The following is a 26,790-nucleotide window of genomic DNA, read 5'->3' on the forward strand; positions in this document are numbered from 1 at the left end:
ACCAGAGATGCTTACATGCAGGCTGGGAATAGCCTGGTGTAGAGCCCCATCTGCTCAAAACAGACTTTTGCTGCGTCAGCTGGAGAAGAACCACTTCCAACTGAGCATTGTCAGAGCCTGTTATCTGTGGTAAGCAGCTGTAGAAGGCAATACAAATCATGGAAGCCAGACACCATCATGCACTCACTGCGTCTGCTGAAATTTCTCCCCTCCTGCCAGGCAGGTACCTCTATCTCCTTTGCCTGCTGTTCCTACCTTCTGGGAAATCACTAACAACTTGTTAGATCTTCTCATGTTAATCTGTGTTCTCCTGAGTCAACCGCAAGAATTTGCAGTAAGATGTATGGGTCAAACAGGAGTGTTTCTAGCAGACCTATGCTTCCTGAACTACAAGCAATGCCAGAGAGCTCCCAGAACAGCATATAGTGTCTGGAAGTTAGTTTTCAGGTGATACCCTATTTAGTTGGATTGGGTATGACCAACTATATAGTTACATATAACATAGTTGCTCAGGGAGACATTGCTCTAATATTTATGAACTGTCAAATCTTTAGATTTAATCTTGGAATGACATAGATTTAGCATGAAGGGTTTTTTTTCCTTCCTGAAACGTGATAAAAGAAGTCACGTAGGTTTACTTTCTCAGTGCATTTGTCTGGTGTAATTTAATCTTAAGCTTTCTGGGAAACTTGCACTGGACTGACATCTCAGTGATTTAAGTAATTTCTGCTGGAAGGCTCTAATGTTGTGCTAAGTGTGGCTATATGTATTCATTTCACTGAGGCAGGCTGGCTTTGTGTATTTTCTAACCAAATGGCCATAATGACAATTATAGCAGGTTAACGTTCTGTCCTCCAGCTGGCAGTTCTTTCCAATTTGGAAAAAATCTGAAAGCTTTTACGCAAAGATATCTAAGCAGCTTCCCCACATGGCATCACAAGGCAATATTAATTCATTTGGCTATGTGGCAACCCAGCTCATCCAAATTAAAGAGCCAATCTTGTATGTGTGTGCAGTTTGCCTAGTAATGCTTTTTCCATTAACAGTGAAGTGGCACTTTTGGAGAGGTAAATCTATGCCTAAGAACAAATGTCTTAAAGTAAAACTGTGGTCAGTAAGATACCACGGCTGGGATTCACATCATCTAGTGTTATATCTACAGTATAGACCCTTGGCTTCCAATGGAGAAGGATAGGCTCTTTTAGGGCATAATTCACCTTACCTATTTTTTAGAATCATCTTTAAGATGAGATGAATTACATCTCAGAAATACCTATTCTTTCTATAGATTAGGGTTTATAGAAGGGCTAACTGATGTGGATGATTAATGTAGATATTAAGTTGGATGAATCCTACCAACCCAGTTACTGGTCCAAAATAACAGGGCAAGTAGAGAAACACTGATTGCTACTGCACTGTCCCATTCCCAAGGAAGTGTGAAGGGCACATCTGGCCTGCCAAGAAGTATGTAGTGCTGGGTACTGACTCCATTGCTGAAGTGGCGAAGGAAACTGTCTGCCCTAGGGAGAGTGTACCTCCATCAGCTGGCACATTTTCCAAGACTTCTCACAGGGCAAGAGGCTATCGAGTAAGGATCAGGCTGTAAGCCTCACCAAAAGCCACTGTGTTTTTTAGGAGCCCTGTGGATAACTTTCAGGGTCTGTTCAGCCACTGCCTCAGAGCTGTAAAAGTCCCAGCTGCAGATGTTTCAATGGCTGGCTCAGGAATTACATTTTATTTGTCAACTGACTTAATCAACAGTCATTTGAATAATTATTCAAATTCTGGTTCTCCTGAAATCACCAACAGAACTGCTGGTAATGTAAGTTTGGCAGTATCATGGTCCAACTGTGGAAAAACGCCCAGTAATACATGGTTTATGAGCTACCTAAAAAGCATGTACAATTAATTGGAATATTTGCATTGTGTATTAATGACTTTCATCTCCTAGCAGAAATAATACTATGCCACAAAGATGAGGCACTCGGCACACTTCAAATACAGGCATGTAATTTTTCTGCAAAACCATGGCATTATTTCTAGAACTACACATATATTCCCTTTGCTTCTTAGAATCATAGAATCATAAAGGTTGGAAAAGACCTCCAAGATCATCGAGTCCAACCGTCAACCCAACACCACCATGCCCACTAAACCATGTCCCTAAGCGCCTCATCTACACGTCTTTTAAATACTTCCAGGGATGGTGACTCAACCACTTCCCTGGGCAGCCTGTTCCAATGTTTAACCACTCTTTCAGTAAAGAAATTTTTCCTCATGTCCAATCTAAACCTCCCCTGGCGCAACCTGAGGCCAGAGAGTTTCCTCTCGTCCTATCACTAGTTACTTGGGAAAAGAGACCGACACCCACCTCGCTACAACCTCCTTTCAGGTAGTTGTAGAGCGCGATAAGGTCTCCCCTCAGCCTCCTCTTCTCCAGGCTAAACAACCCCAGTTCCCTCAGCTGCTCCTCATAAGACTTGTTCTCCAGACCCTTCACCAGCTTTGTTGCCCTTCTCTGGACACACTCCAGCACCTCAATGTCCTTCTTGTAGCGAGGGGCCCAAAACTGAACACAGTATTCGAGGTGCGGCCTCACCAGGGCCGAGTACAGGGGCACGATCACTTCCCTACTCCTGCTGGCCACACTATTTCTGATACAGGCCAGGATGCCATTGGCCTTCTTGGCCACCTGGGCACACTGCCGGCTCATGTTCAGCCAGCTGTCGACCAGCACCCCCAGGTCCTTTTCCGCCAGGCAGCTTTCCAGCCACTCTTCCCCAAGCCTGTAGCGCTGCATGGGGTTGTTGTGACCCAAGTGCAGGACCCGGCACTTGGCCTTGTTGAATCTCATACAGGTGGCCTCAGCCCATCGATCCAGCCTGTCCAGGTCCCTCTGCAGAGCCTTCCTACCCTCAAGCAGATCAACACTCCTGCCCAACTTGGTGTCGTCTGCAAACTTCCTGAGGGTGCACTCGATCCCCTCATCCAGATCATTGATAAAGATATTGAACAAGACCGGCCCCAAAACTGAGCCCTGGGGAACACCGCTCGTGACCGGCCGCCAACTGGATTTAACTCCATTCACCACAACTCTCTGGGCCCAGGCGTCCAGACAGTTTTTGACCCAGCGCAGAGTACACCTGTCCAAGCCGTGAGCCAACAGCTTCTCTAGGAGAATGCTGTGGGAGACAGTGTCTAAGGCCTTACTGAAGTCCAGGTAGACCACATCCACAGCCTTTCCCTCGTCCACTAGGCGGGTCACCTGGTCATAGAAGGAGATCAGATTGGTCAAGCAGGACCTGCCTCTCATGAACCTGTGCTGGCTGGGCCTGATCCCCTGGTTGTCCCGCTCATGCCTTGTGAGCGCCCTCAAGATGAACCGCTCCATAATCTTCCCCGGCACCGAGGTCAGGCTGACAGGCCTGTAGTTCCCCGGATCCTCCTTCCGGCCCTTCTTGTAGATGGGCGTCACATTGGCAAGCCTCCAGTCGTCCGGGACCTCCCCCGTTAACCAGGACTGCTGATAAATGATGGAGAGTGGCTTGGCGAGCTCCTCCGCCAGCTCCCTCAGCACTCTCGGGTGGATCCCATCCGGCCCCATAGACTTGTGAGCATCCAGGTGGTATAGCAGGTCGTTAACTGCTTCCTCTTGGATTATGGGGGGTTCATCCTGCTCGTTGTCCCTGTCTTCCAGCTCAGGGGGCTGAATACCCTGAGGATAACTGGTCTGCCTGTTAAAGACTGAGGCAAAGAAGGCATTAAGTACCTCAGCCTTTTCCTCATCCTCGGTGACAGTGTTCCCCCCCGCATCCAATAAGGGATGGAGATTCTCCTTGGCTCTCTTTTTGTCATTAATATATTTGTAAAAACATTTTTGTTGTCTCTAAGGACAGCGGCCAGATTGCGTTCTAGCTGGGCTTTTGCCTTTCTCATTTCCTCTCTGCATGACCTAACGAGATCCCTGTACTCTTCTTGAATTGCCTGCCCATTCTTCCACAAGCGGTAAACTCTCCTTTTTTTCCTGAGTCCCAGCAAGAGCTCCCCGTTCAGCCAGGCCGGTCGTCTTCCCCGCCCGTTCTTCTTATGGCACATGGGGACAGCCTGCTCCTGCGCCTTTAAGACTTCCTTCTTGAAGAACGTCCAGCCTTCCTGGACCCCTTTGCCCTTCAGGACCGTCTCCCACGGGACTCTCTCAACCAGCGTCCTGAACAGGCCAAAGTCCGCCCTCCGGAAGTCCATGGTTGTGGTTTTGCTGCCCCCCCTCCTTACTTCTCCAAGAATCGAGAATTCTATCATTTCATGGTCGCTAAGCCCAAGACGGCCTCCGACCACCACATCTCCCACCAGTCCTTCTCTGTTAGTAAACAGCAGGTCGAGCGAGGCACCTCCCCTGGTAGGCTCACTTACCAGCTGTGTCAGGAAGTTGTCTTCCACACACTCCAGGAACCTCCTAGACTGTTTCCTCTGTGCCGTGTTGTATTTCCTGCAGACGTCCGGGAAGTTGAAGTCCCCCACGAGAACAAGGGCTAGCGATTGTGGGACTTCTGCCAGCCGCTTGTAGAACGCTTCATCCGCCCCTTCATCCTGGTTGGGTGGTCTATAACAGACTCCCAGCAGGATATCTATCTGCCTTGTTGGCCTTCCCCCTCATCCTTACCCATAAACACTCAACCGTACCATCATCACAATCGTTGAGCTCTAGACAATCGAAACATCCCTAAGATACAAAGCCACCCCACCGCCTCTCCTTCCTCACCTGTCCCTTCTGAAGAGTTTATAGCCATCCATTGCAGCACTCCAATCGTGGGAATCACCCCACCATGTTTCTGTGATGGTGACTAAGTCATATCTCTCCCGCTGCACAATGGCTTCCAGCTCCTCCTGTTTGCTGCCCATGCTGCGTGCATTGGTGTAGATGCACTTGAGCTGGGCTATCGATTTCGCCCCCAGCATTGGCATGCCACCCCTCGGCTCATCTCTAGTGAGCCTGGTTTTATCCCCTTCCCCCTTCGAACCTAGTTTAAAGCCCTCTCAATGAGCCCTGCCAACTCATGAGCAATGATCCTTTTCCCCCTGTGAGACAGCTGAACTCTATCTGTTGCCAGCAGGCCCGGTGCCATGTAAACCTCCCCATGATCAAAAAAGCCAAAATTCCGCCAATGGCACCAGCCCCTGAGCCACATGTTGATCAGGTGTGTTTTCCTGTTCCTTTCAGTATTCTTCCCTGCCACTGTAGGGATAGAGGAAAACACTACCTGTGCTCCCGATCCTTCAACCAGTCGCCCCAGTGCCCTGAAGTCCCTTTTGATCACTGCAGGTCTTCTCTCTGCAACCTCATCACTGCCAGCCTGTAGAACCAACAGCGGGTAGTAGTCAGAAGGCCGTACCAGACCAGGGAGCTTCCTAGTAATGTCTCTGACCCGGGCCTCAGGGAGGCCTGTGGGATGGGTCCGGTCGGCATATTGGGCCCTCTGTTCCCCTCAGAAGGGAATCGCCTATGACAATTACCCTCCTTTTTTTTCTTAGCAGCGGCAGTCGTAATGCGTGGGGCTGACTGCCTCACCCTAGGCAACCCCCTGGATGGACCTTCATCTACGTCCTCATTTGCCTGGCCCTCAAGTTCCAGGGCCCCATATCTGTTGTGTAAGGGCAACTGGGAAGGTGAGGGAGGCCGGGCAGGGGTTCGCCTGGCACCCCAAGCAGGGACCTGTTTCCATTCCCCCCCTGTCACCTAGGTCCCCTCCTTCTGCCTGGTGGCAAGAGGGCAGGGGATCCTCTGCTTCTTGCGGAGCCTCCATCTGCTGCCTTTGCCTCAGGGATGGTAGGGTGTGGCTCCACCAATCTATCTCCCTCTCACACTCCCTGATGCTCCTTACCCTTTCCACTTCCTCCTTCAGCTCTGCCACCAGGCTGAGCAGATCATTCACCTGGTCACACTGCACACAGGTGTTATCTCTGCTGCCCTCCAAGTACAAGTGACAGGCTCAGGCACTCCCTGCAGCCAGAGACCTGGACAGCTGTATGCTTGTGTGAGGGCTCTGTCTGGGTCACCACATTCCTTCTGGCGATGGCTTTCGGCCGAGTGGAAACCATAGCTAGGTCCTCTTCTGGGAGGGCGACGACTACTAGTTGAGCTGGCCTCTAGAGCCAGGAGGGGGGGATTGCGCCCTGCCCGCTCGCCTTCCCTGCACGCGCTGCCTGCGCGAGCTGACGCGCCACGCCCTTCTGACGCGCCACGTATTGTTTGCCTGCCCTGTTCGCCGCGCTCCGGGTCACTCGCGTTCCCTGGGGGCTGCTCTTGTATGTGAGGGGGTTTGGCCGCCGTCCCTCCTGTCCCCGCCCACGCTGAGTCAGAGCTGCCGCTCGTCAGGAGCTCCCTCCTCCGGCTCGGGGAATGGGGGGGCTGGGGCACCCTCTCACTCCCTGCGCTTTTGCCTTCGCGGTTTTTGCCGCGGTTTTGCCGCTTTAGGAAGGGTCCCCCGGCGCGATCCTCCGCTCCGGAGCCCTTCGCCTCGGTGGCTTCTTCAGGCACTGGAGGTTTCCCCGAATACAAATGGGTCTACTTAGAGGTTCTTTACAAGAAATGGAGTGATCCATGAGAAAACAATGACAAAAAAACATAGCACTGAATTATGGTCTTTTTTCCACATTGAGATAGGTTAATCAATAACTGCTTTCGTACATATTTAATTGAATTTTCCATTGCCTGTGAATGGGCTATGCTACACATTCTCACAGATATTTGACTCCCTTACTAACTTGCATTTTGGTCTTCAAAGGCCTTGATTATTTTTATGGATAAAACAGGCTGGTAAATCCTGTAAAAATAAATCTAAACTTAGTATTACAAATGGAAGAGTGTTCCTCTCTAGATAGGCCAAGAGAACAAGGTATCCCTCTATTACAACACCACCACAGCACTAATGTATTCTTCAAGTGTTGTTTATGTTTGTATATAGTGGATGGAAACCTTGGGAGAAGGATTCTAGACTAACAAAGTGGTGGTTTGGAGACTTTTCTTGAGATTAGCTGTGTCTGTGTTGTCCATATGACAGCCATTCCAAATGCAAAAAATACTCCACATTCTTTTACAAATGAGATTAAGTATATTTGCTGGAGACCTGTGCCAAACATCTGTCTACAAACATCAAATCAAATACACTTACAGAAGTAAGACTATAAATCAGATTTGGTAAAATGTTTCTTCCCAGAGCTCATTTATCTACAACAATTAATTCTGTTGCAGAAAGAAGTCCAAATTTTGATCTTTTCATGAACAGGAAGCTAAATGAATTTCAGAAGTTTCTAACTGAGTTTTGCTGATAGTTCTACAATCTATTTGAGATCTGCAGATTTTAACTAAGTCTGGTTTATATAGCAGTCGGCTGAAATTAAAACATTTTAGTAACTTAAGGGAGGTTGTATATAGCCAAAAGGATACATTAGTTCAACATAATCAAATGTCATCAGAGTTTGTAATTTGCTATGTACTCCTAAAGGACACTGAAAATTAAATATTATCACTTTAATACAGTAAAAGATAGAGAAGTTGAAAAAAATCTACTTATCCATCACTTACAGTTAGGGTATTCTCTCCAATTATAAATAACTCGGGGTTATGAGTATAGATTTCTGCCTCTGCAGAATTTTGTAATGTCTGGAAAGTTGACTGAAAGAGATAAAAAAAACTGTAAAGCTCTATTACAGGGCAAATTGATTAGAATATAGACATCCTAAAAATAATTCTCTTGCTTTGAAATGAAGACTTCAGAACCAGAAAAAAATCACAGTATTAAGAAAATTAAAATTATCTTTCTATTTGTCCCAAGCTAATGTGTCTATGAAAGTAATAATGTATCAGTAATCCAGGCCTAATTTTGCTGTTTTTACTTATTAGCAATGAAACTGGAGAACTGGCTTTTCTTCTTTAACATATAGTTCAAGCAAAACAGAAGAATTTTATTATATATCCATTTTTATAGTTATTTCAAAGCTGTCACTGCTACTAGCAGGGAAGAGATGGAGAAAAAAAATAACAGAAAGGGAGAAATAGCTCAGCAACAAAAGACAGATGGGGACATATCTCTGGCCTTTGAAAGAAATGGAAACTGGATGTTCTTTCTCTTCTTTCCCCCCTCACTTCTATCCAATGCTTCTGTTTTTCCCCATTTATTTTTTCCTATCACTATCTGTTCCTCTCCACTGCTCAAATTCTGACATCACTCCCTCGGCTTAAACAAAGATGACAACAAAAATCTTAAGCCAATTCCTATTTGAAAAGGGACCTTGTGCCAGATACCACTTGCTTCTGCGCATGTGTCCAGAGGCAGAGGAGCACAGCTGTGCAGACACTACCAGCTCACCACTGTTCTCCCTGTGCATGGGAATGGCCTCAGGTTCATGGGAATACGGGAGCTCTCGCCAGCCGTACCAGATGCAATGAGTGCTCCGTCCTTTTGCCTCCTCAACCATTTCTCTGCAACTGGTTCTAACAAGCCTACAGCCCCCAGCAGGGCCAGGTACTGTGGGCGAGCTACCGTGGGTCCACAGCAGCTGACACACACTGAATTGACCGTCCCTGCAGTATACAGTTATTGCACGCCTGCACCATGGCAATCTGCCCAAGTGGTCTGTCCTGCACTCCTAAATGTTTAGAAACCTGCCTGAGCACTATTCAAGGCATCTTGTTAATTCCTAAACACATCTTTCCTTGCTTTGCTTAGCAGGTACCAGGAAGCCTGCTGTCCTCTTCTTGGACAATGAACGATTGCCACTAAATAAAAAGGCTGATTATGTGGCATTGTTGGGTGCTTGCAAGATTATTTGCACTGAACATTGACAATCAAATAGAAAATAACAAAATGGGAGATGAGAGGAAAACTGACATGCGATCTTCCCTTCCCATCTCCCAGTGGTAAACAAATTATTTCCACTCACTTTCTTGTGAGGGTAGCAACCTTTTATTCAGGTCTCCACCTTCTGCATACCTGACAGCACTAACAAGTGGTCTTGACCCAGCTGATTTGAAAAATACAAACTTTTACAGACAGACAGACAGATGCTTTCCTTCACACATTTGCATAAGTATATTACATTATCAATCTGACCTTTTCCTTTTAAGAGCTGAATGCTGAAGCTGACAACAAGCCTGCTGTTAAATGTCAATACCTGCCATAAGACTCGCCAGACAGACTGAGACTGTATCATGTTCCTGATGCTCTAGGCAAACCTAGGACTCCAAGACAGTCTGGTTGGTTGCCTAGCTGAGAAGCAAACATGGTCTCATTTAAAAAGTCTGGTAATTCATGATGAGTTATATCCTGATTTAAAATGGTGATTTAAAATGGGAAAGTCAAGATATTATTGATGGATATTTTTAAGCATCCTGTAGGTTTTTAAGCAAGGACAGTTTCTTTGACACCAACTCTAATAAAAACAAAAAAATCAATTAAAAAAAATTTCCATACCTTCTCTAACAAATATAACTGGCAGCACTAATAGAATCATAGAATCATAGAATAGTTTGGGTTGGAAGGGACCTTTAAAGGTCATCTAGTCCAACCCCCCCTGCCGTGGGCAGGGACATCTTCAACTAAATCAGGTTGCTCAGAGCCCCATCCAGCCTGACCTTGAATGTTTTCAGGGATGGGGCATCCACCAGTTCTCTGGGCAACCTGTTCCAGTGTTTCACCACCCTCAGCGGAAAAAATTTCTTCCTTATATCTAGTCTAAATCTACCCCCCTTTAGTTTAAAGCCATTCCTCCTTGTCCTGTCGCAACAGGCCCTGCTAAAAAGTTTGCCGCCATCGTTTTTATAAGCCCCTGTCGTGGTTTAATCTCAGTCGGCAACTGAGCACCACGCAGCCGCTCGCTCACTCCCCTCACCCCCGGTGGGATGGGGGAGAGAATTGGAAGAGCACAAGTGAGAAAAACTCGTGGGTTGAGATAAAAACAGTTTAATAATTGAAATAAAATGATAATAATAATAATATGATAATAATAATAATACACAAAGCAAGTGATGCACAGTACAATTGCTCACCACCCGCCAACCGATGCCCAGCCAGTCCCCGAGCAGCGGCCCCCCCCGGCCAGCTTTCCCCAGTTTATGTACTGAGCATGACGTCACATGGTATGGAATGTCCCTTTGGCCAGTTTGGCTGTGCCCCCTCCCAGCTTCTTGTGCACCTCCAGCTTTCTCAGTCGGTTGAGCATGGAAAACTAAAAAGTCCTTGGCTAGTGTAAGCATTACCTAGCAACAACTAAAACATCGGTGCGTTATCAACTTTGTTCTCATCCTAAATCCAGGAGAGCGGCTGCGTGGTGCTTAGTTGCCGACTGAGATTAAACCACGACAGCCCCCTTTAAGTACTGATAGGCTGCAATAAGGTCTCCCCAAAGCCTTCTCTTCTCTAGGATGAACAACCCCAACTCTCTCAGCCTTTTTTCATAGGAGAGGCGTTCCATCCCCCTGATCATTTTCGTGGCCCTCCTCTGGACCCGCTCCAACAGGTCCGTGTCTTTCTTATGCTGAGGGCTCCAGAGCTGGACACAGTCCTCCAGGTGGAGTCTCACCAGAGCAGAGTAGAGGGGCAGAATCACCTCCCTCGACCTGTTGGCCACGCTTCTTTTGATGCAGCCCAGGATACGGTTGGCCTTCTGGGCTGCGAGTGCGCATTGCTGGCTCATGTCCAGCTTTTCCTCCACCAGTACCCCCAAGTCCTTCTCGGCAGGGCTGCTCTCAATCCCTTCATCCCCCAGCCTGTACTGATACCGGGGGTTGCCCCGACCCAGGTGCAGGACCTTGCACTTGGCCTTGTTGAACCTCATGAGGTTCACACGGGCCCACTTCTCCAGCTTGTCCAGGTCCCTCTGGATGGCATCCTGTCCCTCTGGCATGTCGACTGCGCCACTCAGCTTGGTGTCATCTGCAAACTTGCTGAGGGTGCACTCGATCCCACTGTCTATGTCATTGATGAAGATATTAAACAGTACCGGTCCCAATACGGACCCCTGCGGGACGCCACTCGTCACCAACCTCCATCTGGACATTGAGCCGTTGACCACTACCCTCTGGATGCGACCATCTAACCAATTCCTCACCCACCGGACAGTCCACCCATTAAATCCATACGTCTCCAGTTTAGAGAGAAGGATGTTGTGGGGGACCATGTCAAAGGCCTTACAGAGGTCCAGATAGACGACATCTGTAGCCCTTCCCATGTCCACTGATGTAGTCACTCCATCCTAGAAGGCCACTAGGTTAGTCAGGCAGGACTTGCCCTTGGTGAAGCCATGCTGGCTGTCTTGAATCACCTCCCTGTCCTCCACGTGCCTTAGCATAGCGTCCAGGAGGATCTGTTCCATGATCTTCCCAGGCACAGACGTGAGACTGACTGGCCTGTAGTTCCCCGGGTCTTTCTTTTTTCCCTTTTTAAAAATGGGGGTTATGTTTCCCCTTTTCCAGTCAGTGGGAACTTCACCGGACTGCCACGACTTCTCAAATATGATGGATAGTGGCTTAGCAACTTCATCCGCCAGTTTCCTCAGGACCCGCGGATGGATCTCATCGGGTCCCATGGACTTGTGCACCTTCAGGTGCCTTAGATGGTCTCGAACCTGATCTTCTCCCACAGTGGGCGGCTCTTCATTCTCCCAGTCCCCGGCTTTGCCTTCTGCAGCTTGGGCGGTGAGGCTCGAGCACTTGCCCGTGAAGACCGAGGCAAAAAAGTCATTGAGTACCTCCGCCTTCTCCGTGTCCCGGGTAACCAGGTCTCCCGTTTCATTCCGGAGAGGGCCCACATTTTCCCTAGTCTTCCTTTTATCCCCGACGTACCTATAGAATCTTTTCTTGTTGCCCTCGATGTCCCTGGACAGATTTAATTCTATCAGGGCTTTAGCTTTCCTAACCTGATCCCTGGCTGCTCGGACAATTTCTCTGTATTCCTCCCAGGCTACCTGTCCTTGCTTCCACCCTCTGTAGGCTTCCTTTTTGTGTTTGAGTTTGCCCAGGAGCTCCTTGTTCATCCATGCAGGCCTCCTGACATTTTTGCCTGACTTCTTCTTTGTTGGGATGCATCGCTCCTGAGCTTGAGGGAGGTGATCCTTGACTATTACCCAGCTTTCTTGGGCCCCTCTTCCCTCCAGGGCCTTGTCCCATGGCACTCTACCAAGCAGATCCCTGAAGAGGCCAAAGCCTGCTCTCCTGAAGTCCAGGGTAGTGAGCTTGCTGTGCGCCCTCCTCGGTGCCCTCAGGATCTTGAACTCCACCATTTCATGGTCACTGCAGCCCAGGCTGCCCTTGAGTTTCACATTCCCCACCAGCCCCTCCTTGTTGGCGAGAACAAGGTCCAGCATAGCCCCTCTCCTCGTTGGCTCTTCTATCACTTGGAGAAGGAAGTTATCATCGACGCATTCCAGGAATCTCCCGGATTGCTTATGCCCTGCTGTGTTGTCCCTCCAACAGATGTCGGGGTGGTTGAAGTCCCCCATGAGGACCAGGGCTTGTGAGCGTGAGGCTGCTCCCATCTGTCTATAGAGGGCCTCATCCGCTCGGTCTTCCTGGTCAGGTGGCCTGTAGCAGACCCCCACCGTAATGTCACCTGTCCCTGCCTTCCCTTTGATCCTGACCCATAAGCTCTCAGTCAGCTCCTCATCCATCCCCAGGCAGAGCTCCATGCACTCCAGCTGGTCATTGACACAGAGGGCGACGCCCCCTCCTCGTCTCCCCTGCCTGTCCTTCCTAAAGAGCCTGTATCCCTCAGTCCCAACACTCCAAGCATAGGAGCCCTCCCACCACGTCTCCATGATGCCAATAAGGTTGTAGCCCTGCAGGCGTGTGCACGTCTCTAACTCCTCTTGTTTATTCCCCATGCTACGCGTGTTTGCATAGAGGCATTTAAGTTGGGCCCCCAATGAAGCTGTCTTACTGGCTGGAGTTCCTTTGTGCTGCTAGGCTCTTGATATTTTGATGTGACTATCTTGATATCTAATAGGCTCTTGATATTTTGATGTGACTTAAAATGATCACTATGTAGGCTATGATGTTCAAAATCTAAAAGCAACATTATTTTCCAGGTTATGACAATACTGTACTCTGCTGTCCTATGTTGAGTTTTGTGGAAACTGTAGTTCCTCTTGAATGAATTTAACAGACACAGAAAAATGTTTTTTTACAGCTGTGAAGATCTGCATTATCACAGCACTTTCTTAGGTTTTGTGCTGGACTGAAGGTTATCAGCTCTGTTATGTGGCCTCACTACTTACTTAAAAGTAACCTTTAGATTCAAGTTTTCAATCTGGAAAAACACACACAACAATGTAAAGTAAAGGAAGGTCTTTCTAGATTGGAAGGTCTCTTTACTGAAGTTTGAAAAATATCAGGAACTAGGAAATATTTTAGTATTGGTTCCTTCATGAAGACGCAGCTGATACAGCAGCAAAGGTTCCGTTCCAGATCTGGGTGGACACATTCACAAAATACTCTCCCTTCAGCATGAGGTCTTCCAGTTTGCATGCGATGTTACTGCACTTTGCATTCTTACAGTTCTTCCAGGGAAAACAGCAAGGAGAGGCAACAGCGTGCATTAAAAAATACACTTTAACAAATGTTCTTTTAACATTCAGATTTTTTGCCCTTGCCTTTGCTATTCTGTGCATACAAATTAAGTGCTTGCAAGCTGTGAAGAACACACACCTTTTCTTCTCTCTAAGGCAGATGCAATATGTAAGAACATCCATAGGCTGCACTCCTGCACTGTGAGTGAGGAATGCCACCCCCCACCATAGCTGTCCCCACAGGTACAGCAGTGGGCTTGAAAGGATTAGCTCTGTGCCCCTGTCCTGCGGTACTGCAGACCTAAGTCTTATTTACCAGTTCTTTGGAAGCTCTGAAGTTCTCTTTCTTGAAAGATGCAGAATAAGATCTTTTTCCTATTTGCAGTGGATTTATCCAAGCTTGACAAGTAACACCTCTGGCCTAGGAAAGATGGCAGGAATGGAATTCGATAACATTATACTCAGGAGTTTATAGTCATCATAATAATATATATTTCTGTGATGAGATGGTGGCTGTGAAAGGCTAGATTGTGAATTATATAATACTGGATACTTTTGGAAACTAAGAGACCGTATGTGTTTTTGGTCAGAATTAAACTGCTCTTATGGTGATTTTTTTCCCCTAGATTGACCTGAAAGGTTTGTCTTGATCTAAAAATTCCATTTTTATTTTGCCCTTCCCAGGAACTTGGAGAAGGACCTAGTCGAAGAGCTCCAGGGTTGTATGAAAAATCAGTTATGGACCGTAAAGATAATCCACATCTGCCAAGTACTAGACCAGTGTACCGCTGACATTGTGGTCCTCCCCCTTCCCTTTGTGAGGAAGGGACAAGGAGAAAAGGCAGAGATTCCCTGAATCTTAGCCACACTATGAGGGAAATAATTGATGTTTATGGCACTGAATAAACCCGAAACACGGCAGTTTGTGCAATTCAGTTCTTCACCTGATCTGTGGCGACTGCAGATGTATATCAGTGGGTTATCTTTGTTGGTCAGTTCTGGAAGATGGATTTTTACAGATGCCATCTTTACTGGAATACTTCCTGTTGTTACCTGCAAAGCAAATAACTCACAATTAATTCAGGTAGCTATACTTACATATGCATAAATTATTTGGTATAGCAAGAAAATCAGAAATCATGGATAATTATGAAAGAACTGGACTCCTTTTGCTTCAATGACTTTTGTATTAATACGCTTACTAGGGTAATAATTACATTATGCCAATAGTAAAGCAGAAAGTATACTGTATAGCTTCAGGTCCCTGTCTGTTTCCTTAGCAAAGCTCTTATTAACTGCATGAAATATGTTTTGAAAAGCAAATATTCTGCCACAGCCAATAGGCCTGTTATTTAGTCCTTTAGAGTAGCAGTTACAGGAATGTAAATGGAACATAATTTAAGTTTCTTCCACACTGCATATTTGTATCTAAGTTATTCTGAGTTACGTAATAAATGCTGTGATCTGGCTAGTTCTTGCATCTGGTTTTAGCACTTAACTCTTGCCAAACTTCAAGTTTCAAAGTCCAAGCCTGCAAAGACTTGTTTTCCTTTATCAAGTCGGCAGAAGACAAATATGCTCTGTGAAATAACAGTTTAAGTTAGCCTAAAGTTAAGCATTAACCATCTTCTAAATATGTAAACAGTGCAGGACCAATCCCTCCCCCATTCTACTTGTGCAGTAAGTGCAAGTTTCATCCTTAACCTGATAAAGACTATAAGCATTTATCCCTGTCCTGGTTTTGGCTGGGATAGAGTTAATTTTCTTCCTAGGAGCTGGTATAGTGCTGTGTTTTGGATTTAGGATGAGAATAATGTTGATAACACACAGATGTTTTAGTTGTTGCTGAGCAGTGCTTACACTAAGTCAAGGACTTTTCAGCTTCTCATGCTCTGCCAGCGAGAAGCTGGGAGGGGGCACAGCCAGGACAGCTGACCCAAACTGGCCAAAGGGACATTCCATACCATATGACGTCATGCTCAGTATATAAACTGGGGGGAGGTGGCCGGGGAGGGGTGACCGCTGCTTGGGAACTGGCTGGGCATCGGTGGGTGGGTGGTGAGCAATTGCATTGTGCATCACTTATTTTGTATATTCTTTTATCACTTTTATTACTACTATTTTACTTTATTTCAATTATTAAACTGTCTTTATCTCAACCCATGAATTTTACTTTTTTTTTCCTGATTCTCTCCCCCATCCCACTGGGTGTGGGGGGGGAATGAGCAAACGGCTGTGTGGTGTTTAGCTGCCTGCCAGGTTAAACTATAACAGTCCTTTTGGCGCCCAACGTGGGGCACGAAGGGTTGAGATAACAACAGATCTGACCAGAGCGTGTTAAGGCAAATTTGTTATACGCGTTCATCATATTGGTTTAACAGTCGCTGGTCACAATGTTGATTAATTTACTCTCAAAGTTGTCGTGCTTGTTCTCAAAGTTGTGTTATGTAACACCTTACTTGCTGTATATGTTCCCTGTTGTGCTGTCTATCACCTCTGGGAGCTGGATCAAGGATATTATTTTGCTGCACTGTGTAACACTACTGGTTTATGATATGATAAAATTATTGGTCATGAGACTAATTTTCGTATTTGTACTTCTGTATTTGTACTCAGCATTGCCATCATCTCCGTACCTCGGGAACCACTTTTCGGAAACTATTAATAATTACACCTTTTACCTTTTCTCCTCAGGGAACCAATCTGTGGGGGAGACGGGGGGAACACTTTCCCCTGCTCCTTCACCTTCCCTTTCTCCTTCAGGCGAGTTACAACAGCTGTAGAGAATTTTGAATATCCTTGGGATGTTCAAACCAGCATGTTCCTATTGCTCTGTCTCCTGAATGTGGTTCAGGTCTTGTTTAAGGTTAAACAATTATTTAATACCACCATCCAGAGATCAACCCCCACGAGAGGCACTGTGGCTACTCAAACCCCCACGACAGGCACTGTGGCTACTCAAACCCCCGTGACAGGTACTGTGGCTACTCCAACCCCCGCGACAGGCACTGCGGCTACTCAAACCCCGGCGACAGGCACCGCAACTACTCCAACCCCCATGACAGGCACTGCAGCTACTCAAATCCTGGCGACAGGCACTGCAGCTGAACCAGAGAACCAACCCATGCCGGTATCAGTTGCCCCTATACACAAGAAGAAATACACAAGAAAATCAGCTCGTTTAGTAAGGGATGAAGATGAAACAGGGCCATCACGAGAACAGGAGGAGGAAGAGGCAGAACCCATAAATGAGATGGTAACCACCTGATCCCTATCCCTGAGTGAGCTGTGAGATATACGAAAAGATTTCAGCCAACGTCCAGATGAGCACGTTGTCACCTGGCTGCTCCGATGCTGGGATAATGGGGCCAGTAGCCTGGAATCAGAGGGTAGGGAAGCCAAGCAGCTGGGATCCCTTTCCAGGGAAGGGGGCATTGACAAAGCAGTTGGAAAAGGGACACGAGTCCTCAGCCTCTGGAGGCGACTCCTGTCAGGCGTGAAGGAAAGGTATCCCTTCAAGGAAGATGTTGTATGTCACCCAGGCAAGTGGACCACCATGGAGAGAGGTATCCAGTACCTGAGGGAATTAGCTGTGCTGGAGGTGATTTATGATAACCTGGACAATGAGCAGTTATCCAAAGATCCAGATGAAGTCAAGTGCACGTGACCCATGTGGCGGAAGTTGATACGGAGCACACGATCATCATATACCAACTCATTGGCAGTGATGATCTGGAAAGACGGAGAGGGACAAACGGTGGATGAATTGGCTGGTCAACTCCAGCAATACGAGGAAAGTCTCTCTTCCTCCCTACAGACCTGCATCTCGGCTGTGGAGAAACTGCTGGACATGTTAGCCGAGAAACTGTCCCAGGAGTGCCAGCGATTCAAAGAGGATATGTCCTACTCCCCACCTGTATGGACCAGTATCTCAGCCATTAGGAGTAAGCGTCCCTCTGCTCAAGAGAGAGGATATAGTGGGTACACACCACGGGCCACCCTGTGGTTTTACCTGCGTGACCACGGAGAGGACATGAGGAAGTGGGATGGAAAACCTACCTCAGCCCTAGGGGCACGGGTACGTGAATTGCAAGGGAAAACAATCACAGAAAGGGGTTCTTCCAGGAAAATTGCTGCTCCAGTTTCCAGCGGGCAGTTCCCCAGACAGAGTAGAAGGGCCAATCTTACTTCCGATCTTAATAAAGGGACTTTTGATTCGCATTTACAAGAAGTGAGTAATGAATACTATGACCAGGACTAGAGGGGCCCTGCCTCCAGCCAGGTGGAGGAAAGGGACAACCGAGTTTACTGGACTGTGTGGATTCGATGGCCTGGCACATCAGACCCACAGGAGTAGAAGGCTGTAGTAGACACCGGTGCACAGTATACCCTAATGCCATCAAGCTATACAGGGGCAGAACCCATCTGTATTTCTGGAGTGACGGGGGGATCCCAACAGCTAACTGTATTGGAGGCTGAAGTGAGCCTAACTGGGAATGAGTGGCAAAAGCACCCCATTGTGACTGGCCCAGATGCTCCGTGCATCCTTGGCATAGACTCCCTCAGGAGAGGGTATTTCAAGGACCCAAAAGGGTACCGGAGGGCTTTTGGTATAGCTGCCTTGGAGATGGAGGAAATTAAACAGCTGTCCACCTTGCCTGGTCTCTCGGAGGACCCCTCTGTTGTGGGGTTGCTGAAGGTCAAAGAACAACAGGTGCCAATCGCTACCACCATGGTGCACCGGCAGCAATATTGCACCAACCGAGATTCCCTGATTCCCATCCATGAGCTGATTCACCTACTGGAGAGCCAAGGAGTGATCAGCAAGACTCGCTCACCCTTTAACAGTCCCATATGGCCAGTGCGGAAGTCTAATGGAGAGTGGAGACTAACAGTAGACTATCGTGGCCTAAATGAAGTCACGCCGCCGCTGAGTGCTGCCGTACCAGACATGCTAGAACTTCAATATGAATTGGAGTCAAAGGCAGCCAAGTGGTATGCCACAATTGATATTGTTAATCCGTTTTTCTCAATCCCTTTGGCAGCAGAGTGCAGGCCACAGTTTGCTTTCACTTGGAGGGGCGTCCAGTACACCTGGAACCGACTGCCCCAGGGGTGGAAACACAGCCCCACCATTTGCCATGGACTGATCCAGACTGCACTGGAACAGGGTGAGGCTCCAGATCACCTGCAATACATTGATGACATCATCGTGTGGGGCAACACAGCAGGAGAAGTTTTTGAAAAAGGGAAGGAAATAGTCCAAATCCTGCTGAAAGCCGGTTTTGCCATAAAACAAAGTAAGGTCAAGGGACCTGCACAGGAGATCCAGTTTTTAGGAATAAAATGGCAAGATGGACGTCGTCAGATCGCAATGGATGTGATCAACAAAATAACAGCCATGTCTCCACCAACTAGCAAAAAGGAAACACAAGCTTTCTTAGGCGCTGTGGGTTTTTGGAGAATGCATATTCCAAATTACAGTCTGATCGTAAGCCCTCTCTATCAAGTGACCCGAAAGAAGAACGATTTCAAATGGGGCCCTGAGCAAGGACAAGCCTTTGAACAAATTAAAGAGGAGATAGTTCATGCAGTAGCCCTGGGGCCAGTCCGGGCAGGACAAGATGTAAAAAATGTGCTCTACACCGCAGCCGGGGAGAACGGCCCTACCTGGATCGTCTGGCAGAAAGCACCAGGGGAGACTCGAGGTTGACCCCTAGGGTTTTGGAGTCGGGGATACAGAGGATCCGAGGCCCACTATACTCCAACTGAAAAAGAGATATTGGCAGCATATGAAGGGGTTCGAGCTGCTTTGGAAGTGGTTGGTACTGAAGCACAGCTCCTCCTGGCACCCCGACTGCCGGTGCTGGGCTGGATGTTCAGAGGGAGGGTCCCCTGTACACATCATGCAACTGATGCTACATGGAGTAAGTGGGTCGCACTGATCACACAACGGGCTTGAATAGGAAACCCCAGTCGCCCAGGAGTCTTGGAAGTGATTATGGACTTATGGACAGGCAAAGATTTTGGAATATCGCCAGAGGAGGAGGTGACGTGTGCTAAGGAGGCCCCACTGTATAATGAACTACCAGAAAATGAGAAGCAATATGCTATGTTCACTGATGGGTCCTGTTGTCTTGTGGGAAAGCATCAGAGGTGGAAAGCTGCTGTATGGAGTCCTATACGACAAGTTGCAGAAACTGCTGAAGAAGGTGAATCGAGTCAGTTTGCAGAGATGAAAGCCATCCAGCTGGCTTTAGATATTGCTGAACAAGAAAAGTGGCCAGTGCTCTATCTCTAGACTGACTCATGGATGGTGGCAAATGCCCTGTGGGGGTGGTTGCAGCAATGGAAGCGGAGCAACTGGCAGCGCAGAGGCAAACCCATCTGGGCTGCCGCATTGTGGCAAGATATTGCTGCCCAGGTGGAGAACCTGGTTGTAAAAGTCCGTCACGTAGATGCTCACATACCTGAGAGTCGGGCCACTGAAGAACATCAAAACAACCAGCAGGTGGATCAGGCTGCTAAGACTGAGGTGGCTCAGGTGGATCTGGACTGGCAACAGAAGGGTGAATTATTTCTAGCTTGGTGGGCCCATGACACCTCAGGTCACCAAGGAAGAGATGCAACATACAGATGGGCTCGTGATCGAGGGGTGGACTTGACCATGGACACTATTGCACAGGTTATCCATGAATGCGAAACATGCGCTGCAATCAAGCAAGCCAAGCGGTTAAAGCCTCTCTGCTATGGAGGACGATGGCTGAAATATCAATATGGGGAGGCCTGGCAGATCGATTATATCACACTCCCACAAACCCGCCAAGGCAAGCGCCACGTGCTTACAATGGTGGAGGCAACCACCGGATGGCTGGAAACATATCCCGTGCCCCATGCCACTGCCCGGAACACTATCCTGGACCTTGAAAAGCAAGTCCTATGGCGACATGGCACCCCAGAAAGAATTGAGTCAGACAACGGGACTCATTTCGAAACAACCTCATAGACCCCTGGGCCAAAGAGCACGGCATTGAGTGGGTGTATCACATCCCCTGTCATGCACCAGCCTCCGGGAAAATTGACTGATACGATGGACTGTTAAAGATTACACTGAGAGCAATGGGTGCTGGTATGTTCAAACATTAGGATACACGTTTAGCAAAGGCCACCCGGTTAGTCAACACTAGGGGATCTGCCAATCGAGCTGGCCCTGCCCAGTCATAACTTTTACGTACTGTAGAAGGGGATAAAGTCCCTGTAGTGCACATAAAAAATATGCTGGGGAAGGCAGTCTGGGTTACTCCTGCCTCAGGCAAAGGCAAACCCATCTGTGGGATTGCTTTTGCTCAAGGACCTGGGTTCACTTGGTGGGTGATGCAGGAGGATGGGGAAGTCCGATGTGTACCTCAAGGGGATTTGATTTTGGGTGAGAATAGCCAATGATCTGAATTGTATGATGTTAATTGCTATATAATACTGTATGTCATCACTTCTATGGTGGCTATATGCCATATCAAAGGTATTACAGTAAGAATCACCTAGATTAATGATGAATGAACTTTGATGAAACCGAGCAAAGTGCAGCGATGATAGAACCAGACAAGTGCGGCGGTGATGGGACCAAAACTGGCTTCAGCATGCAATAATCCAACACCACACACCATCTCTCCTGCCCTGAAAGACTGTTATGACAGATGGAGCCCAAAGTCATGGACTGAATGAACCCAACAGATATTTTAGAGGGATGGCCCATAGACTAAGGGAATGATGTCTGTGTGTATATTTGAAAAGACAGGAAAAGGGGTGGTGATTAATTGGACTGTATTGGAAAGTATGGGACCTGGGCATGACGTAGATGGTATAGAATGAGGGGTGGATACTGTCCTGGTTTTGGCTGGGATAGAGTTAATTTTCTTCCTAGGAGCTGGTACAGTGCTGTGTTTTGGATTTAGGATGAGAATAATGTTGATAACACACTGATGTTTTAGTTGTTGCTAAGTAGTGCTTACACCAGTCAAGGACTTTTCAGCTTCTCGTGCCCTGCCAGCGAGAAGCTGGGAGGGGGCACAGCCAGGACAGCTGACCCAAACTGGCCAAAGGGATATTCCATACCATATGACGTCATGCTCAGTATATAAACTGGGGGGGAGTTGGCCAGAGGGCGGTGACCGCTGCTCGGGAACTGGCTGGGCATCGTTCGGCAGGTGGTGAGCAATTGTATTGTGCATCACTTATTTTGTATCTTCTTTTATCGTTACTATTATTATTATTTTCCCTTCCTTTGCTGTCCTATTAGACTGTCTTTATCTCAACCCATGAATTTTACTTTTTTTTTTCCTGATTCTCTCCCCCATCCCACTGGTGTGGGGGGAGTGAGCAAATGGCTGTGTGGTGTTTAGCTGCCTGCTGGGTTAAACCACAACAATCCCCCAGGTATTTGCAATTTTTTTCTTACTTGGGTGATTCAAAAGCATCAAAATCAGACAGTGAAATCAGGAATGTTTTTTCAACTATGTTTTGGGACCAGACTACAGGAGGAGGTAAGGCAGCTTCTCAAACCAAAACCATTTACTAACCTTAACTGAGAAGCTGAACTTGGGGCCAATATCTTCAAAATTTTTCACAATGGAAGGAATGTTATGACCAGAGTATACTTCATAGAAGTTGATGTTGGCAAGCCTAGTTAACAACCATAAAACAATACATTTCAATTTGGTAGCTGCTTTGAAAACATATGTAACTGGATGTGCTTTGGTTTGTTGTAAGTTTGTGAAACAGGTCAGAAGTACAGTCAGAGATAAAATAAGTCACTTGTACTGCTGTTTGAATTTTACAAAGTTGGTTAAGAAAATACATGGTGTACTGAAGCCCGAAGCTGGAGCAAGCATGTGAAGGTAAGACAGGAGGGCTGCATGAAACGCAGGCTCCGCTCAGCCTCTTGCACCCCATGGTGTTTCAGCGCCATACTGCAAGCTCCTCTCCCAGGCACAAACTGCAACTTTCAGCCTTGCAGTGGTCTCCGTCCTCAGAAAAGGCCCCCTGACAGTTCCCCTTAGTACATCTATAACAGCAAATACCAACAGACCCCAAGGGAGATCCTGGGCCCTAATGCCATAGACCACAGGCAGGCTTGTTTCCGCACTGCCTGAGTGTGGAAACACACACAGCACCCTGCTTGTGCGCATGGTACATATCCCATAGCCCTCTGTTTCCTCTGGGCCACTTTATTATTTATGGGTTTTTTTCATTAAAAATTTCCAAAGTAACATGAGGGTGGTTATAGCCCACCATAGCATGAAATTACAGGTGTGTGATGGAAGGACACGGTACGAGAGCCTGTGGATGCTTGAGGGGCTCAGCCAGCTGGCACCGTACTCAAAGACAACAAAAGCATCCCTGTGTGGTGTATCGCATCCATGTGCTACTGTGAGCAGCTCCTCCTCTGAAGCATCCCAGAACTGTTTCTGGTCTTCATCCTCGAGGCGGCTAATTTGAGCAGTCAAACCAAGCTGGGGAGTGAGTTAACAAGGAGCAGGAGCTATCATGATTCCCTACATCAGCTCTTCCTGTAGCACAAGGTACAAATCCCTCCTCTTTAGCAGTGCCGCTCTCCCCATTTAATCTGGGTAACATCTGTGCATACAATCCCAAATTAACATGTGTGCAGTCTCACAGAGGTGCTTCCTGATCAGTTGTGCTCCTCTATATTGCGTTGTGGATCCTTTTCAATCCTCCATGCTTCCTCCCGTGGGCCCTTTCCTTGAAGGGCCTCCTCACAAGGACTCCTAGGAAAACCCGCATGAAGCATTTTCTGCTTCCTTATTGCTCAAATCTCCGGTCCTTCCAGGATGCACAGTATCAGCTTCCTTGTCCTTGCAGGAGTCACTAGTAAGACTGATTCCCATCTCTTCTCCTGGAAACTCAGATTAGGAGATTTTCCCTAGAAAAGCCTCACTTCAGCAAGACGACACTTTTTTCCTCAACCCTTGTATTTTAAGAGGTTGCTTCTTGGCTAAATTACCTGCCTCAAGAAGGAACTATCTCCAGACAGATATTTCCTAAGTGGAAGAGAGTGTAAAAATGAGCTAACTCCAAGGGAAGCATTTAAAATTGTACCTTAGCATAACGTGTACTTCCTTTAGTTCTTTTAAATTGATTCATCTCCAAGAATAACTAATCCTTTTCTAGCTGTAGGGATTCCTTCATGCTTTGACTTGCATATGAAATTGCATTTTCTCATACTTAGGAGATGCACCTGAATTCAAAACCCTGTTTTTCCTTGAGTAACTCTTTTATAGACTCCGTGCCTGGCCTTTTCTGAAGCACCGAGTTTCTGTTTGTATTTCTCAGCTAATTAAATTTGCTGATTCAAGTTTGCACCATCTCAATTTCCTAGGAGGCTGCTTAAGTTGCTGTGCTAGCCACCTAGTCAGATGTTCCTGTAATCTCTGTGTGGCTGCTAGCTTTAGTAACAAACACTCTGCTTCTCTTAAAGTCTCATGCGACTTTCTCAGAGAGTTGAAACAACTCGCTTCGCTGACTCAAGTGCTTTTCAGCAATTAAAATAATCTGAAAAATTCTGCATGACTCCAGAATTGATGCACCCAGCTGCGGTGAATCCAGGGCCTCCGAATATTTCAAAACTGCTGTTGCAAAGCAGGTTATTAAACTCAGCTTCTGTACTGTGTTCCCTATTCCAGCTCAAGTCATTGCATGCAACCAACAGTTCTTGTAGTTATGGTGGTCTTTGAATATTCATTACCCCAAATTCATCGTTGCTCTGCATTTTTAAGCAGCTTCCTCTTTTTCACATTTCTGTCATTCTTTGAATAATTACTATTTATTTTCTACCAGTTTATGTTTACAAATTTTGGAATGCTTCGGGACACAAAAGCATTTTTTCCACCAAGAATTGGTGATCAAGTGCGTCAAATATAACTACATATAGTTTATCCTAGAAATTCAGTAATTGGGGAAGATAAGATAAACAAATATTTTCTTTGATGAAAAGTAAAATATCCTATCTTGATCCAAGAGTCAAACCAGTGTATTTTTGTTTCCGTTCTAATTTAAGTTAAACTGTAACTGAAGTTATTCTTGTTTGGAACAGTAACAGACTAATTACTGTTTCAGTGCATCCCAGATCACTGGGGGTTTCCAGGGCTGAAGATAAGAGGTTTCAATGGCATGAAATAAAGATCAGTCTTAAAGGGATTTTTGTCTGTCTTTCTCCCCCTGCCCACCCAACTGGCTCTCCTTACAAACTGCCCTTCCCAGGGTAAAGGATCCCTCTTGCAACAGCCTCGACCTGCCTTCCACAGGGAGGGGAAAGGGCTGACACCAGGAGGGAAGGGGTAGGTGTGAGCCAGAGTCTCCGGGTGCATGGGAAAGCGGGGTGTGCTGCTCCCACTGCCACCGCAGCTGCAGCAAGGAGGAATCTGCCATGTGCCACCTCAGGTTTTAGTTCAAATCATTATCTCAAACTGCTAACAAGCATTTATATTTTTGGTTCAGGTTCAGCAGATATGTCCATAAAAATGTATTTATTTTTTAATTTCTTTGCTGAGAGTTTGAACTGGGGCATTTTTGTTTCTTTTTGTTGTTGCTCTTTTGTTGAGTTTTGATCAGTAACTCCAGATTTGATCCAACGTCACTACATTTGAGCCCAGAGGCCCACCCTTATTATATAGTATATACTAATTATATTATCAAAACCACAAGCACTGTTTGGTTTTTATACTGCTTCCATTTACATGAGCATCTGATCCCCTGTAACAATTGTGCAGAGGTAAACATGGATCCACAATTTCTTACTACACATTCCATAATTTTTTGTGTGTAAGATTATTGGAAGAACATAAGGTTCTGCTATTGTTGATGAAGTGGGAATTGTTTATGACTTCCAAAATGAAAACAAAGTTTCACTATCTTTTCAGTGGCCTTTCAAGACTGTTACTATATTCAAATGCCTTTGAAAAATGACAGCAACTCTTTACATTATTCAGCATACCTCGTGAAGTGAATTTCTGCATCATACAACAAAAGAATTGATAAGCTGACCTGGTTGTCCAGTTCTTGCTCTTCCTTACTTTCACTGTTCATCAAAACACATTTAAGTCGGATGTTATATTATTTTATACAAATAAGGTATTAATACCTAACTTGCTTTCATATGATTATATACTTTACCTCAATGCACAAAAACTTAGAACTGCCATTCTGAAGATTTTTCAGGTTAAAATCAAAGGTAATATAAAAAGATACCTATGGAAGAGACAAGGAACACACGATAAATGAGTTGATGGTACAACATTCAAAGCACTTCACAATAACAACATAATTATTCATATGTGCAAATGTCTAGAATTGCCCTCTATATCTGAATTCTCCACCTATTTCTGTGTAGTATTTCAGTAATTTCTAATACTACAAAATTGCTTTGTTCTCTCACCTACAAATTGACATTGTTACATAAACATTAGCTATTTGCATTTTTAAATGGTGTATAACTAGCTACAAGCTGCAACAAAAGGTGTTCAGGATTACTTCAATTACATGCTTTTAAACACTAGCACTGACACAAGCTTTGTATTCACTCTTTTCCACGACGTCACTCCAACAGGTCCACTTTGACCAATGCCATTAAAAATTCAGAACAAACTTAACTCTTTATATCTAATTAGGTTTTTTGGTTTTGCCCCCCCCGCCCGAACATCATGTTTATATTCTCTCTGGCAAGTTTCTTATTGCTCCAGTTGACTGTGTTAGAGGCTGGAAGCCTATTTCTGTTCTGCCCCAGAGGCATAATAGATTAAGTTCCATAAAACCATGGATATCCCAGGATTTATGGTATATATGAGAAAAAGGATATACGATCTATCCTAGGGCTGTGTGGGCCACCCCTCTCCTCTCAAAGCAATGCTGCTTTCTTGGAGAGATGAGATTCACAGAGCAGGAGAGGGAGCTACCCCTGGTTCATGCAGCAGGAGGGGTTTGATGGGAATTGTGCTCAGTTCCCGGGAGGCTACGCATGATGCTCTCTGCTTCTGCTCCCAGCCCTCACCCTCCAAGAGTTACAAAGCTACAGTAGCATTTGAAAGCCACGGCTAGGGACAAATGTGCTTCAAGAGCCTTTTTTCCTTTAATATGGTAGAGGGTCACAAAAGTTTAGCCCTTAGTTTGCTTCTTTTAATGCCTCTGAATCCCAAAGGGAAGTTAACTGTTGCCAAA

General features: G+C 46.4%; 1 protein-coding gene across 1 annotated transcript in view; it reads right to left on the reverse strand.

Annotated features, from left to right (window-relative positions):
* LOC143172172 (integrin alpha-2-like) overlaps positions 1-26,790 on the reverse strand; it is a 67,771-nt gene that overhangs the window by 1,396 nt on the left and 39,585 nt on the right. Inside the window, 9 exon segments of the mRNA XM_076361425.1 lie at positions 7,583-7,672; positions 13,438-13,551; positions 13,877-13,981; positions 14,505-14,523; positions 14,525-14,613; positions 22,137-22,239; positions 25,571-25,654; positions 25,750-25,776; positions 25,778-25,824. Coding sequence (XP_076217540.1) covers positions 7,583-7,672; positions 13,438-13,551; positions 13,877-13,981; positions 14,505-14,523; positions 14,525-14,613; positions 22,137-22,239; positions 25,571-25,654; positions 25,750-25,776; positions 25,778-25,824 — 678 coding nt within the window.

Source organism: Aptenodytes patagonicus, chromosome W (assembly GCF_965638725.1).
Source record: "Aptenodytes patagonicus chromosome W, bAptPat1.pri.cur, whole genome shotgun sequence".
NCBI classification, from domain to species: Eukaryota; Metazoa; Chordata; class Aves; order Sphenisciformes; family Spheniscidae; genus Aptenodytes; species Aptenodytes patagonicus.